We start from the raw sequence: 17458 nt of genomic DNA, 5'->3' as shown, positions 1-17458 counted from the left end.
CTTTAAATTCTGGATTTTCTTCCTCCACCAAATAAGTACATATATCGCTCACTCAGCTTTAAGTGGTTGTCAGCTCAGAGAACCCTAGGCTAGGTCACAGCATTACAGCAAATATTCACTCCTCCCTTCTTGATCTACATGGGATCCTACACCCCATTCATAGGATCTACTCTGGTCAATAGGATATAAAGGCTTGTGACCTGAGTAGCTTAGAACATGCTTGTGTGGTCATTCTTGACCTCCTAGGCTTTTGCTAGTAACATGAGAAGAACATGCCCAGGGGTCCACTGACTTCAGAAAAATAAGCAGCACGTGAAGCCAACCTACATTTAACCATGGCCTGGATGGGATCAGCCCAGAATGACCAAACCCCAGATGAATGAGGAAGAAATAAACTCTGTTATACACACAGAGTTTTAGGGCGGTAGGCTAAATGATGGCCCCCTGAAAGGTAACTTACCTCTTAACTTATTAACTATCACCCTCATATACAAAAAAGGACTTTGCAGATGTGATTAGGTTAAGGATCTTGAGGTGGGGTGATTGTCCTGGATTCTGCGGTCAGACCTAAATGCAATCACACACACCTGTATAAGAGGGAGGCCGTGGGAGATTTGAAGATAGAAGAGAAGGCGCTGCAACCACAGAGGTGGCGACTGCAGCCACAAGCCATGGAATTCTGGCAGCTTCCAGAGCTGGGAGAACAAGGACTGGATTCTCCTCTATAACCACCATAGGGAGAGTGGCCCTGTGATGGCACCTTGACTTTGGCCCAGAGAATCTGATCTGACTTCTGGCCTCCTGAACTGTGAGGCAAGAAATGTCTTGTGTTCTAAGTCACCAAGAATGTGATGATTTTCTTGTAAGTGTCAGAGCTGAGACTGGAACCCATGTGCACACAGTTACTGAAGCCAAGAACTGTGTTGGCTAGGCAGTAGTAAAGTCTAGAAAGTATAGTGAAGCTACTGATTTTTCAACTCTGGCAGCAGCAGCATTAAAACTTTAAGATGTCTTTCCCAGTTGGAAAACTCTTGTGCTTACTAATTACTCCACTTGTTTGGTATCATGAAAATACCTCATTTAAATGCATACGCAAGGCTCTTAAGTATTAATAAATACCCTTTCTTTCATATGTAACATAACATGATTTTTATAAATCTCAAAGCATCTAATTTTGCGTCATGCTAACAGTTACACTATTGAAAAAATGTCACCCAGTGCTCTGTGTACAGGGCACTATTCTGGAGGCTCAGGGGGAATATGAACAAGTTTCAGGGCATTGCTTCTCCCCACAACTTACAAACCAGTCTGTATATACCATCCAGCTGAGTGGCTCTCTGCCCTGAATGTGCCACGGTATACCTTGTGAAGGACATACGCCTGTGTGACACACCCCGGGGGCTGCACAGTCCCTGATGCGTGCCTCTCTCACCCACTCAAGGAAGCAAATGCACGGTTTACAGAAATAGCCTTGAATTAGCTCCTACTTATAAAATAACATAACTCATTATCTTCAATAACTTATGAATAACAAATTACTCATAACATACTTCATACCTGATTGAGACAGATGTGCCCATGTCCAAACCTACCATTTTTTATAACATATGTAAGAACTGGAAAGCATTATGCTAAGCAAAATAAGCCAGGCGCTGAAAGACAAATACCATATGATCTCAGAAACCTTTAACAGAAACCTAATCAACAAAACAAACAAACAAGCAAAATATAACCAAAGACACTGAAATTGAGAACAGGCTGATAGTGATGAGAGGGGAGGGAATTTCAGGGGAAAAGGGGAAGGGTTTGCAGGAACAAATATAAAGGACACACGGACAAAAACAAGGGGGGAGGGGGGAGGGTGGAAATAGGAGGGAAGTGGGGAGGGTTTGAGGGGTGGGCTGGGATGGGAGTAAAAGGCAGAAAACTGTACTTGAACAACAATTTAAAAAAAAAAGAACTGGTGACCTAAAACCTTATAAAAACCCAAAACTGCCAGCTGCCAGCTCCTGCGTCCCACTGAAGTTATGACTCAGAGAGCCACATACAACTGACAAACGGGTTCTGGTGAGGGAAGCGAAGACGACTTTACACTAGTATGGCCTATCTGAAGAACACTAAAGGCAAGGCAAGCAGTGTGTGTACAAGCCTGCAGGTAGAAAAGAAAGGTGTGCCTGGGAGTGTGGTGAAAAACACAGTGAAGCTGCACAGTGGTAAAATGGAAGATGTGGCCGGTTGGAGCCAGACTCTGGAAGTGTCTGGTCTTGATTCTGTAGGTGAAGGAAGAGTTTTTGAGTGGAGGAACATCATTAAAATGAAGATCAGAAGGTACAGAAGATGGTCAAGGAGGGAACCTGGGAGACCACAGAGAAGCGGTTCAGGCAGATCACCAGTTCTTCTGGCTCTCAGGGCGGACACCCCTTTACCGTGCTCACAGCAGGGCCTCCGTTCTGGGGGCTGTGTATGGGAGAGAGCAGGACAACGACTGGGTAGGATGATGCATTCCAAAATGTTAACAGTAGTTACCTTTTGGTGGTGGTGAGATGATGGGTGATGTTTTTTTATTCTTTTGAATTTCACAATAAATATGTATTACTTCATAGTAAAAACTGTTATCAAAAACTTTGAGATGGAAATAACGTGATTATAGCTATATGTTGTAACCCATGAAGGTACAATACACTGGTAAATAAAGTACTCTGTAAACCTGCATTTAAATGATAAATGCTTGATTATCGTTTTAGTTCCCCGAAATTATTAGTCACCAACATATTTTCTCTGAGTCTCTTGTTTCTTTGGGTATTTGAATCCATACAAATGTAATAAAACTAACTAAGGACAGCTGACTAGTAAATATCTTATTTTAAAATTAAATTTTCTTAAAAATGCAGACCCTACCTGTAGTGCTAAATTTGAATTGATAGTAATGTTTGGCAACATTAAATGGGTGGAAACCATTAAATAAAAATAGTCCTAAATTTTCTTTGACTATGAATAAAGTCCCCCAAAACTCACTGGTCCCCCAGGAACGCAATGGTTCCTCCTCAGTATGTGTTATGGGTGTGTGTATATGCACGCATGTGCACATTTCTCAGAATTAACCATGTGCTTAAAGAGAAATCATTCTAAACATCCTGTTTCATAATAAGTATATTTCACTTAACATCTATCATGAATATTTTTATGTATTAAATTATTTTACATGGTCATTGTTAATGTCTGCTTAGTTTTTTATGGTATGCATGTACCATAATTTAAATAACTAATTTTAAAATATTTTCTCCATTATTTCTCCACACCATAATTCAAAACACCAAAATGAAACCCTGAGTATTTGATAGGTAAAAATATGGTTGTTGGCCTTTTTTTTTTCCTGTGGACTGTTCATATTTTTACTTAATTCTCTAGTAAGGTATTATTTCATTTCTTTGGAAGGGCCTTTTGTATATTAAAGTTATATATTCCATAGTTGTTGAAATAAAGAAATAGGGTTTAAAGTCATTAGATGTTTGCCCATTAAGAGAAACTGAACCTTCACTCTCTGTATGTTTCTATATGTAATAATGATATGTTTCTCAGAACATGTTAAATATTTCATAAGCTTTTTTTTGGCCTAGCAAAACTTGATTCAAGAAGAATGTTTAAATTTGCCATGGGAAAGAATATGAGCAATTTCTTGATGTATTTAGATTTCTTGGTTGTAGTTATACACATTTACTATAGTAAGAAAAAGAATAAAATAAACCCTAGTACTTTAGCCTTCACACTGAAGCCAAGTATATTCTATTACAAACCTAATTTGGTAAACACGATATATTCTGTCATCCAGAAGTGTTTTCAGCTTAATGGAATGTGTGGCAAAATCACATATGTTAGAAAAGCCCTTTAAAAATTCATTTTAAAGATTATCTTTTTTGAGTGAAATTTTACATTAAATGTCAGTGTTGCCACTATAGTAAATGGTCATTACAATAAAATATTTCCATTACTGCTTTTAATATTTATTACCTAATTACTTCTCAAAAGATAAGAGGGAATTTACACAGAAGTTACAAGGACAATGCAGTCCCTAAGCAGGATAGAAGGACAGTCAGGCCAAGGGAGCAGGGCCGAGGGAGGGAAGGGAGACAGTCACACTTGAAATCCCCAACAAGGGCACTTGTTGGATTTGAGCACAGATCTGGTCCCTGAGCTATCTGGCAGGTATAGCAAATGGGAACTTAATAGCAAACTTAATGAGTTACATGGATTTCATTATTTAGTAAGATTGGTAGTGAAATACTGCTTGCATTCAAAAAGCTCTTTTTATTTTTAAACAAAAATTTTTGCTGTGGACGACAAATTAATTGCTCAGCAGTGATTCAAGGGTATTTTGTTTGACTTGGCTGTGTGCATCTTCCGCTTTGAGTCATACACCCTCCTATAAGACCTTTCATTTGAGTCTGGGATGGCAATCCTCACTGAATTGTTCAGAAGTCTCTAATTTAATGCAAACATCTAGTCTCCAAATCACATCCCCTTTACTAATTAATTCCTTATAAAGAATAATCTCTTGAGCTTTCAGTAATTAAAAAAGAAAAGTGCAATGAAAATGCAGCCATAGGTTCCTTTTCCTTTTCTTTTTTCCTACTACCCCCTATAGGTGCCAGAAAGTGTTGTCATGGAGACAACAGCTGCTGGGTTATGAGTGACAGGTCTCAAGAGAGAAGTGTCTTGGAACTGGAACAACTCAAGTTTAAAAAAAAGTGGTGAGGGAGAAACCAATGCAAGATGTTTTACCAAGCATAGTGGGGGAGATCAGCTGAAAGGTGTATTTTAGCTAGCAAAGAATAAAGGCACTATTTCCCCCTTTCTTTCATCTAACATAGGAAATGCTTTCCTTCCAAAGGGGAACAGATTTCTTTTAAGCACATCTCAAGCATATGTACATATCTTGGCATAATTACATTTTAAAATTGGGATTCACACTGATGCACCAAATTGGTTGCCTTAGTAATGAGATATCACCCGGGCAACGGATTTGCTGCTCTTTCAGAACAGATCATCTGTTTCCAACTTCACTGGGAAGTGGGCTGGGGAAGGGGTGGCGATGGTTTCTTATTAGCAGTGTTTGAGAGGAGATAAATAGGAAACAAATTATTTTTGACACGTCACCATTATTTTCCAAACAGGCTTTCATCTTTTTTTCTCCATCAGTTGGGTGGGAGGAAGGACAGGAGAGGCAGAAAGAGAGAAAAAGAGAAAGAGTGAGAGAGAAGGAGAGTGGAAGAGAGAGAGAGGATGTTTTGTTGTTCGAATGTTACATTTTTGCTGAACATTTTTATTGTTCTAAAAGGGCCATGCATTTTTTGGTCAATATATAAATCTAATGGCATCAGTTGCTGGCTTATATTATAAATCAATAGAAATTTTTTCACAAAAGTCAAGTCAGTGACTTGTACATAGTAATGTTCTTCATGTTAGTGTAACAGCACTGCTTAGTAACATGAAGGCGTGAGGCTTCTATGTTCAATAACTGTTTACCTTGGTTTCTTCATTAAGAACATACATTCTATTTTCATTACCATGATCTACAGATAAACATTAAAGATAATTCTACTTTCTCACTGGAGGGTTCTGGGACTTGGTTTGTTTTTCTCCTCCTCCTGGACTCTGCTTTCATCTCGATCAGCTTTAACATGCCGGTTATTAATAAACCAAGGATGTCCTAACTGCCATGTGAGTGGGTACCTTTTGGTCCTTGTTTTGTTGGATGTTCCTATGTTTGATACTAGTGATCCTTCCTTTGGGTTTGAAATTTCTACTTCCTTTGCTTCCCTGACTCATATATCCAACTGCTTGTTGCTCACCTTGACTCAAATGTCTCGCAGCTTCCTTTAATACATCAAGCTGCAAACTATTAATTTCCTCCAAACATGTTCCTGCTTTGGTGCCCTCAGTCTACATCTCCGTTAGTGACACCAGCTATCCAGGATCCGAAGTTGGAAACTTGGGCATCATTGGCTCCTGTCTCTCCTTAGTCTCCCATCCAACCACCATGGTCTGCTAATTTTACCCCCTGAGCATTTCTCAAAATTCTCCCCACCTCAGTGACCACCGCTTTGATTTAGGCCCCCATTAGCTTTCCTCAGGTTGTAGTGAGAGGCTCTGAATTGGACATCTTGCCTCCAGTCTTGCTGACTTCTAATCTTCCCTCGACACAGATCCATTTAAATACTGAAAACTGACCACATAACTTCTCCCCCTTGCATCTTTCAATGGGATTTCCACCTAATCTGGTAGGAATGTGGCAGAATAGATAACCTGATGGCCCTGCTGCTAGAGAAACATCACAAACCCCTCTGGGTCTCACTGAACTCTCTTGGAAGTAAAGGACTTATTAAGATGTCACAGAAGACTGGTCAGAATTTAAAATTCTGACAATTCAAATCGTTTACAAGGATGTGGAATGATAAAAGCTCTCATTCATTTCAGGATAAGTGGATATAATCACTTTGGAAAACAACTGGGCAACCTTCAGTAAACTTAAAAATGTGCGGACTCTAAACCTAGCATCTGCCATCTGTGGAACGTTCCCTAGAGCAGCAGTTCTCAAAGCACGGCCTGGGGAACCCTGAGCACTGCTGAGGCGCTCGCTTTCAGGGGTCCTGGAGATAAAAATTAATTTCTTAAAAGTACCCGCAGGTCATTTGCCTTTGTAGTTCTCATCCTACCACGTCTGCAGTGGAGTTTTTCAGAGGCTGCGTCATGTCTGGTGACACTGTGACTCTGAGTGCTAATGGAATGTGTGCTTGTGTGTGTGTGCACAGGATTTTTCTGTAGGTTCTTGATTTTGTAGAGTTTTCAAAGGTGAGCTCTTTGGGGGTCCTCAAAATTTGAGAATAGCTGCTCCACAGAGACTTGTAGACAGAGAAACATATATGAAAATGTTCGTTGTAGTACTACATGAAATGATGAAAAAACTGAGTAACTATTATCAGGGAAATAAGTAATGACTTTTTAATAGTGAAAGAGCAAAAAAAAAAGTCAAAGTAAATAAAGTAGAGCTGTACTTAGGCGTTATCTGAAAACAGGCCGAGTGGAAAACATGCTGAGTTAAAAACCAGGCTGCAGAAGACCCTGTGCAGCGCAGTGCGAAATGGTGCACGTGAGTCACGACAAAGCACGTGCCACCCGGCAGAGGCTGCCAGCCTCGACACCCGGTTGTCAGCAGGGAACCAGAACACAACCAGGGCTCGTGGACCGGGCGCTTTGAGAAGACACGTCCTAAGCTAGCTCTTTACGTGTTGTTAGATAAATAGTGGAGAGGTTAGTAAATACGTGTGTGCTTGCTATAAAATTCAAGTTAAATCTAATTTTGTCGTCATCTTACTCTGCTGCCATGTACGTTTGCTTCCTAATTATCCATGTGGCTGTTTTCAAAGAGGGGCAGAGAACTTTCCAGTAACATTCAAAGGGCTGTTTTCGTAATTCCATGGGCTACAGTTACTTGATATTTATTATGGAAAATGGCATTTGTTTGACTTTTCCTGTAGAAGGCTTTATTCCCTGTATCTGTCATAGGAAGTTTATTTTACTGACTAACCTTAGGGACAGTTAACCCACTATGATATCAGTGATCTGGCTGTAATGAACTTAACCTGTGTAAACGGTTTAAGAAACACTGATGAACACCCACCCTCCCTGGAATAGTCTTTTCTAATAGAACGTGACTCTAACAGAGTGGTCCCCAAACCTTTTGGCACCTCTCCTTCCAGAAAGCCTCTTCTCCCCAGAGCAGAGCAGATGCCTCTTCCCTGAGCCCCCCTGGCTGTCACCCCCCACCGAAGACCACCCCAAACTGCTACTCTGTCTCACTGGCTTGAGTGCAGCTGCACCTCCTGACTGGGTTGTCAGTTTTTTCTGGGTGGACTCCTGCCTTGTTCATTTTTATGTCCTTAGTCACTAATGAGCGAACAAACCTGTTTATTACCCACTCAAACATGTGTAGGAGCACCCTCCTCCAGCACGGCCCCGGTCACAGTATGGGAAAGGGCACTTGCTCCTGGTTTCTTCTCATAGAGTACTGAAAAGAGTATAGTCAATGGCCACCATCTGACCAAAGGCACATTTTCCTTAATTTCTTTCAACACTTAGTAAACGTCAAGCAGCATGTGTTTGACCATAAATGTTCCCCATGAATAAAGTGACAAGTAGCAGTCGGGGCACCTCCCTTGTCACACAGCCACGCCACCACCCCACTTCCTCTAATCCAGCTGCTGCTCTCAGTAGTCATCCAAACACGCCCTCCCACTTTTACCAAAACAACTGAACATCTCTTCTCCTGATGCACGTATTCGCAGTAACAAAGCCATCGACCACTTTTCATTTCTATACACGTGTCAAGAGCTGACTCCTACTTTCGACATTAGTTTCCTTTTGATTTAGTAAAAATACATTAGTTTACATAATCGATAGTAAATGACCCGGATATTGTCAGATGTCTACCGAGGTCATTTAATAAAGGAATTTCGCCAAATCTCATTCTTTTTTTCCTCTCTGAGCACGATGCCATCATTACCTTGGTGGCTGATTCTACCGAGGAGGAGAGCACTCTGGAGGACGGCACCACGGGACAGGGGAGCAGGCATTAAGAGAGTGCGAGCAGGGGTCCGACTACTGGGTCCAAATACCATTTCTGACACCTGTGTGACCTCCAGCAAATTGCTCAGCCCCTCTGAGGCTTTAGTTCCCTTGCCTATTAAGTGAAATAAGTAACAGACACTCAGTCTCTAGGTTCTTGTACAGATTTAGTTAAGATGTGTAAAGTGCTCAGAATAGTGCCTGTCACTCAGTAAAAATAAGTAATTTTGTTTTGTTTGTTTTACTTTAAGGGCAAAAACAATGGTTTATATGAAAGTTCATTATTTTGCTTCTAGTCTGAGAAATAGAACACTCAACTGGTTTCACAAAGAAGTCAGTGAGCTTTGTTTGAAAATGATGCGACAGCCCTCAGCTTCACGCTACCACCTGACAAAGTCCTGTGTCAACACTACATCAGGGAACAGGGGCCAAGGAGAGACTAAACCAATAAAATCCAGCTTTCAGATAATGATTCTATTCACATTTTTTCTTTGGCTGGTTTATAAAATTAGTATACTCAAGTCTATATTAACCTTTGCGATGTCTTATAATTAATAGTTATAATATTATTCTCAGTTTTAAAATTTACCATTTTTATTATATATTTATGCTTTAAGGAGCCACTTTTAATCCTCCTTGTGATTGGGATTATAATATAATCCAACAATAAGAACCAAAAATGGAAAGTTAATGAATAAATACAAGAACATACAAACAATATTAACTTATTGATTAGGACAAACCAACCAGGGCGGTCCTTGTGATGCACAGCCACCTTCCTACACATGTTCTTTAATGGGAGAAGGAAATGTCCTTGAAAATCGTAATCAATATGGGAAAGCCTAGAGTGCTCCACCCTCCACCCTCCAAGGTGCCTGAAGCGCCACCCCGATCATCTGTGGGGTGACATTCTCAAGTCAACTGGGAATAAGGAACACGAACTAAATACTAGATAAAGCATTATTATTAATTACACATGGTATATAAATGAAAGGTTAAAGTCCTTATCTGTAGAGAGTATACTGGCACTTAACGGTGAAATGATAATACACCTGAGATTTCCTTTTTGTATCACCAAACAGAACTGAACAGAACAAACGTATAAAAAAATCACATGAAGCACATGAACGAAGTGCACAGAACAAACACCTGAAGTGAGAACTAGATAAAGAATGGCAAAATGTTGATAATTTTTGAACCTGGGAGATGGGAACACAGGGACTCATACTAGTCTTGCTATTTTTGTAAATATTTACAACTGTGCATAATAAAAATATCAAAAAATAGAGAAAAAGACAATACACCTTTTTCAAGAAATACTCAAAAACGACATACCAGGTCTTCAAAATTTGATAAATTCCAAAAAATAGATCATAATGAAATAAAACTAAAACTTAATAACAAGATTAGAAAAAAAAAAGAAAACATACACACAAACATGGGTTGTCTGGAAATGATTTTTAAAAAATGTTTGAATGACATTTTGGGAAAGAGGCAATCTAAGAATAAAAAAATTAAACGATTCTGCATCAGGTTCTATAGATACAGCAAAAGCAATTCTCAGAACAACTTTTACAGTCCATTACTAATAAATTTAAAAGAAAAAAAATAAAGTGCCCAACTCCAGCAGATTGCAAAAGATAATGTCCTGCTTGCTTGTATTCTTTCTACTCCAAAAAAGAAATTCCTGATGATAAAAAGCAAAATCAGAAATAAAAAATGGTGGAATTAATAAACACTAATAAATGTGAGCTCTAATGAGAGCTGGTTCTTTGAGAAGGATAGTAAAGTGCATCTCAATAAAGTTGATTAAAAAAAGAGTGAGAACAAATCAAACACAAAAATGATAAGAGGGAAAGACTACAGATACAAAAGAAATGAAAAGAAACATGAGATGACTTCGTTCAATTCTATTCAATTAAATTTGAGAACCTGGATGATTTTCTACAAAAGTATAAATTACTGAAAACAATCCCACAAAAGGTACACAATAAAAACAGACCAATTACTAGAGAAAATTGTTGAAGAGTTATGCTCCAATAAGTGCCCCCTTTCAGATGTCTTCACAGGGCAATTCAAACTGAACAGATTAACTCCAATGCTAGTGAGATTATTCCAAAATATGGAAATAGGAGAAAAAGGGTCCATGTTATCTTGCTGAGGAAAAAGGAATATTGATACTGAATTGAGCAGATTCTGAGAGCCAAAATTCTGAGAGCCAACTCACCCTAGGAGGCCAATGGATCAGAACATTTGCAGTGTGAGGTTTCTATTAGTTCCTATGTGAATGTCCGCAGTGTTCCATAATACAACAGAACATTACCAGCTGACTTTAAATTCAAGCTTGACTGTGGGCCCCACAGCTCACTGTTGTCATGGGTCTTTATAAGGTGTGAGTGACATTGAGGACTGGAATAAAAACCAGGAAACCCATGGCATGGTGTGGAGCAGGTCCAGGGTGAACATGATTTAAATTTCCAAAGGGCCGGCAGGTCTTGCTGCAGTGGTATTCATGAACTATAACTGTGACCTCAGAGTACCCACAAGTTGCTTGGAGGAAGATGATTAGAGCCTTTAAGATATTCTTTTGAAGGAGAAATCTTCTGTTTAGTAGTCTTTGGTATGTGCAGAGAAAGGGCCTGGACCTCATATCTAGGCAGGACACACAGTAAAGGATAATTCCATCCCTAGGGCAAGGGTCCAAGCTGTGCAATCTGAGATGATCCAAGTACGAGGGGGACCCAAAACACCTCAGAAGTATCTTCTAGAGGGCAGGCCTCCTGTAGTACAGGCTTCCCCAGCTAGGGGAGTGTTGTAGGCACCCATCTGGATTAGTGTACTAGCTGGTGGTGTTGTGAGAGGCTGCATTCAACTTCGGTGAATTATTTCTGAAGACTCATTCAACATGTTTACCCATTTCATGATGGGTGACTTACAAGCACACCTGCCCACACTAAGTCTATTAAAATTACGGGAAGACTGTGTGTGTCGCCCAGGAAAGAATTAACACAGAGGGCCTGAGACTGCTATCCTCAGGCCCACTTGCAAGGTTGGTTGGCCCTTGGCTGGTGTCTAGGAACTTGGCTGGTAAACAGTTCCCCACACTGATAAAAAAAACTTCCCCTAAATAATAGTGGTTTAATGTGCTTAAACTGCTTGTATAAACCATGTGGTTTATGCTGAATACCTGAATTCCTTTTGGGAATCTGGAATTTTGGTACAAGCTAGGCAGAGCTTGTGACCAGCCCCCGAATAAAACTTTGGGCAGTGAGGCTCCAGTGAAGTTCCTAGTAGGTCACACTTGGCACATGTGTTGTCACAACTACTGCCGGAGGAACTGAGCATGTCCCGTGCAGCTCCCCGGGGAGAGGCCTCTTGGAAGTCTGCTCCCGGTTTCCTCTGGGCCTCCCCTCATGTGCCTTTTCCCTTTGCTGACTCTGCTTTGCATCCTTTTCTGTAATAAAGTTTACTCATGAGTACAACTATCTGCTCAGTCCTGTAAGTCCTTTCAGTGAGTCAGTGAAACTGGGAGTGGTCTTGGGGACCCTTGACATAGGAGAAAAGAGAAGATGTGGGCAGAGAAGGTAAATGTAGGGAAAAGAAATGAAATACAGTAGAAAAAGAGACAGGAGAGTATAAAAAACATCATATGAGCTGTGATTTCATCTATAGCATAGCATATATGCCTAGATATATGCACAGAAAGACCTCACAGAGGATGGTCACCACAATGTTAGTGGTGCTACCTCTGGATGCTGTGATTTTAGGTGATTTTCCACGGCATTCCTTATACTTTTCTGTATGGTTTGAACTTGTTTTTACAATTGGCATATTTAATTACATAATCAGAGAAAAATACAAGGTATTTTTAATTGAAAAAGGAAATAAAAACCAATGGTTGGAGATTCTTATTTAAAATAGTATTCTTTTAAAAAATTATTTACTTCTTTTTTTAGAGAAAAGGAATGGAAGGAGAAAAGAGGGAGAGAAACATCGATTGGCTGCCTTCTGCATGTTCCCTTACCAGTAATCGAACCCATGACCTTTGGGTCTGTGGGACAATGCCCAGCCAACTGAATCACACTGACCAGGGCTAAAATAGTACCCTTGATGTTGTCTCTCCTAACTTTCCATTAGATTCCCATAAAGATACAGAAAATGTGAAAACATGACATGGAAAGTTAGGTGACTGGTGATCTATTCCCAGAAGCTGACAGAAATTTCCACTAACTTTATACCCGTGGAGCAATCTACAGAACACAATCAACAGATCGGATGTGTAGCCCCCAGAATGGCCTGCCTGAGAGTTGGGAGGAAGGTCCTTGCTCCCAAATGCACTGCCTCAAGGTTAAGGAATGCATGGCCTGCATCCCAGAGAAACCTGGACAGCTTCCCCTCCACAGCGTGGGTGGTGACTTTCGAAGCAGCCATCCCTTTGTCTTTGGAATCTCTTTTCTAGGTAGAAATTCTAATTTCTCACCAGAAAGAAAGCAAAGGTGCTATAGAGAGGACTGAATGAGGAAGAGCCCTAGCAGGCGTGTATACCTGGAATTACAATTTGTATGTAAGAGTTGGCTGCGGGGCTGGGAGGGAGAGGAGTGGGTTTACGGCTAGCAGAGCTGCCAGGGACTGAAGTTTGTGGGATGCTGACAACTGTGAAAGACAAAACTTTCCCTGTAGATTTAAGAAGAGGGTTCTACCAGCCACCAAGTGACAGAAAGTGAGTTCAGGGGACAGTTTATCACCCATATTGGGACAGTGTTGAGAGTGAAAGGCACACTACTCACAGTTATAACACAAAAGAGTCACAGACCAGGGCTATCCCAAACACACTGACAGGTATGTCATATATGGTATGTCATGACAGGTACGGATGACCATACTGGTTCAGGGCCAAATTCTGAGTCTGAGTCAACCTCCTGGATATGTATAAAGAAGAAAAAGTACCAGACATGCAAAACAACAATAAAAACATCACTGCTAAGCACTGAGCAACGGAAGTATAAAAATAATGTACTATGGCAGACAGAAAGCAGAGATCCAAACCTGTCGATTTACTAGTAGTAACTTGAGAAAGAAAACATAACCGAGTAAAAGCAGCGAAAAAAAATAATAGAAGGAAACTGTTTTAGGATACAACAGAATTTAGCATTCCATTCCAAAATTTTTTCTGAATTCTAGGCAAAAATAAATGAAAAAGACCAACACTTAGAAACATCTTGGCAACTAAGAAGTGAAAATGTCGAATTATCTGCACATGATACAATCATTTATCCAGAAAAACTAAGAGAATTAACAAACATACCAAAGGTCTCATCTAGACACAGGTACACCCATACAAGCCAACATTAGTTCTCTGAATCAACAATGCCATGTACAAAATATCATAAAAAATTCCCAGCAGTAACACAAACAATAAAATATCCAGGAATTAACCATGAATTCATGAGGAATCTCTAAGTCTAAAGGTCAAAGAGATAAATGATTTATATAAAAGCCAATTCTATACTCTTGAGATGATTCGATATTGTAAAAATGTCAATCCTTTCAAATTAATCTATAAATTCAGTGTAGTCCTAACAGGAAGTATTGTTGAATTTAATGAATATAATAAACACACATTACAATTTACACTGCAGAATAAAGGTCTATATACAGGTTAATCAATCTTAATCTAGAAGAGTAGAGAAGACGGACTTACTTTACCATCTACCAGGGCACACTACAATAAAAACTGTGTGGTCTTAGTGCAAAAACAGGCAGATACAGAAACAGAACAGAGTACTCAGAAACAGAATACATATTTAATATAAAATAAAATATCAATGGGTAAGGGACAGATTGCTTAGTAGATGGTACTAAGATAAACTACTCATCATACAGAAGAAAATGAAACCAAGTTTCTACCTCAAACCACATACACAGGTGGATTATAAATGGATTAAAGACCTAAATGTGAAAAGGTACACAGTTCATAGAGGAAAGTATTAGATAGCATCTTTGTGACCTACAGATAGAGAAAGCCCTCTTAAACAAAATTCCAAAGCTCAAAATATACGGTGAAATACTGAAGAATTTGATTATGTCAAAATTAAGGATTCTCTTCAACAATGCATATTATGAAGTTCATACAATGCATACAGAATAGGAGAATCTATTTGTAATGTCAAAAGTGAACATGAGATTTATGTCTAAAGTAGTCAAGGAATTCCTGATGATCAACAAGAATAAGATATCAACTCCAACAACAAAAAAAAAAACCCAAAGGATATGAATAGCAGTTTATATGAAAAACCAAAAAGCGAACAAGTAGTTAATGAGATGTTCAAATTTAATGGTAACCAGAGAAATAAAAAGTAAAACAATGAGATGTCATTATACCCCTGAGTCTGGCAACATGCGCAGGCAGCTGGATGACACCGCCAGGATGTGGGCACACAGTACCACCTGCCACTGGTGGGGTGCAGACTGGCAGGGTCACTTCGGAGAGGAACCGGCCCCACTTTGACCAGCTGGGTCTGCATGGCCCAGCCACCTTTCTCCTGATATATGTCCTCCTAAGACATTCTCACAGAGGCAGGTGACTTCTTTATGCGAAGAAACAGTAGGCATATAATATCTGACATTGAAATGCTTCATAAAGAAGGTATGAAAATGGGTATGAGGAAATAAAGGAAATGTGTGAGTGAGTGAAATGAGAAGGGGGCCTGTACAGATCACTGACAGGTACCACGATCTAATGCCCATCAATAAGTCAACATTCCACACCTCAGTTGAGTGTGGGTGCTGGGTAATGACGGATGAGGGAGGTTGTTTCAAACATGTTGGCAAAACTTTTGAGTGACAAGATTACAAGATGAAAGTTTTTTACACGGTTAAGCTAAGCAAGTTCAGTTAACTACAAGAGACAAAAAACAGGCTGTTTTAGACATTTCTCCACCTTTAAATACCAGAAGACAAAACATCTTCCAAGTTTTGAGGATAAAATGATTTTGAGCTTCCAACAGCCAAATAAGTTTTCCACGTGTGAAGGCAACAGAAATCATCCTAAGATACACACAGATACCACCACCAACAAAAAACCACCACCATCATGAACATTTCTTGAATCTAAGAAAATGTTCAACAGATGTTTAAGAACGTCAAAACAAGGCCTTCTCCATGTTTATAAAGTATCAAATTACCTTTTGCAGAAAGAGGACAATCCTTACGAGCATCTGGGCCCGGAGTTCTTCCAAGGTAAACAAGGTTCGGGGTGTGCGAATGAAAATTTTGGTTCTTCCATAAGCTACATCGTCCTGAAAACCACATCGTTCAATCAACTTCTTGACAGCTTCTTTGTCTGAAGGGAGGTCATGGTTGGGCCAGGTGAATTCTGAGATCATCTTATACCTTCGTGAAAAGAGAACAGGGCACAGATTAAGAGAGAAAACAATATGATTTCAATAGACACAAAAAACTATCCCATCAAATTCAAGATGCTTCAAAGAAAGAAATAAAAAGTTCTCAGAATATGAAAAAATACTTCTTAAAAAACTATGAATAGAAATAAATTTAATAGCCTGATAAGAGATGTGGAAAAAATCTTCAATAAGATACAATGCTCCGTCATGATAACAACCCTTATTAACCTAGGGCTGAAAGAGTACTTTCTTAATTTAATAAAGGCCATTTATCAAAAACTTACAGCAAATATCATTCATAAAGGGGCAACTTCGGAACCATTTTGTCACAAACAGAAACAAGACAAGGATGCCTCTATTACAAGTTTTGTAGCCAGCACAGAGAGATTAATAAGCAAACTGGTAAGTGGTTAGGAAAAGAACAAAACTAACATTACTTATGAACAATATACTTGCTTCAGGGGAAATCAAGCCAATGAAGCTATCATCGCTGACAGAAAATTAAGCAGTGTTCTGCCTGTAAGATGAATATAAGACACCCAACTGCGTTTCTATGACAAGCAGCCAACAGTTCCTTTCCCTGTGGGCCTCTCATGGGCACTCACCACACTCCAGCCTCATGAGAGCAAAAGTGTGACCAATATGGAAGTCACAGAGTCACAGCCTTTTGCAACCTAATATCACAAGTTACATCTCATCACCTTTGTCATATTCCATTTTGTTGGAAGTAAATCACCAGGCCCAGGGCATACTTGAGGGAAGGGGACTGCATAGGTGAATACCAGGAGGTGGGGATCTTGGGACCAGCTTGGAAGGCTGCCTACCACAGTGATTCCTCCCTCACCCCTCAGGCCCAAACCCGTTCAATACTTGTAGTCAAGTCTGGTGCTGCTGTTCATGCACTGCACTTGAATTTAAGTCATAGTGAGAAAGGCTTTGCTCCCACTGGGGTTACAGAGTACTTCATTTGTGTGTTCTACTACATGTATGGTTTTATTTTTTACTCTTATCTCTGATCCCTTTGGAGTTTATTTTGGTATATGGAATGAGGAATGGATCCAATTTTATCTTTTGATAAAAGGCTATTCCCAATACTACTTACTAAACAGTCTGTTTTCCTCCCTGCGATTTATGATGCCATTTTTATCATTTACTGAATTTCATATGCACTCAGTTCATTTCTGGGCTTCCTGGTCTGTTTCACTGCAGTGCCTGTCCCTCTGTGTATCAGTACTGCATGGTTTTAATTATAGATATTAAAGTATATTTTAGTGTCTTTTCTTTTTTATAGTTCTTTCTGGCTATTTCTGCATATTTGTTTTTCCACATAAACTTCACAATCAATTACAGGGAAAAACAATCACAAAACAAACAAAAAATCCTTCTGGCATTTCTATCAGGTTCCCGAGGTAATTAAATTTATTTTTGATGTT

The 17458-nt window shown here is 39.6% G+C and overlaps 1 protein-coding gene across 2 annotated transcripts in view; it reads right to left on the bottom strand.

Moving 5' to 3' along the window:
- The window catches only part of MYO1D (myosin ID), a 327535-nt gene that overhangs the window by 170173 nt on the left and 139904 nt on the right, over positions 1-17458 (bottom strand). For both annotated transcript variants that reach the window (XM_037070300.1, XM_037070299.1), the window contains exon 16: positions 15807-16014. In XM_037070300.1, the coding sequence (XP_036926195.1) occupies positions 15807-16014 (208 nt within the window). The remainder of the gene's footprint in view (positions 1-15806; positions 16015-17458) is intronic.

The sequence above is a fragment of the Sturnira hondurensis genome, unplaced genomic scaffold (genome assembly GCF_014824575.4).
Source record: "Sturnira hondurensis isolate 20B ecotype Veracruz unplaced genomic scaffold, ASM1482457v3 Scaffold0018728, whole genome shotgun sequence".
Taxonomy (NCBI): Eukaryota; Metazoa; Chordata; class Mammalia; order Chiroptera; family Phyllostomidae; genus Sturnira; species Sturnira hondurensis.
This window is presented reverse-complemented; position numbering and strand designations above follow the sequence as displayed.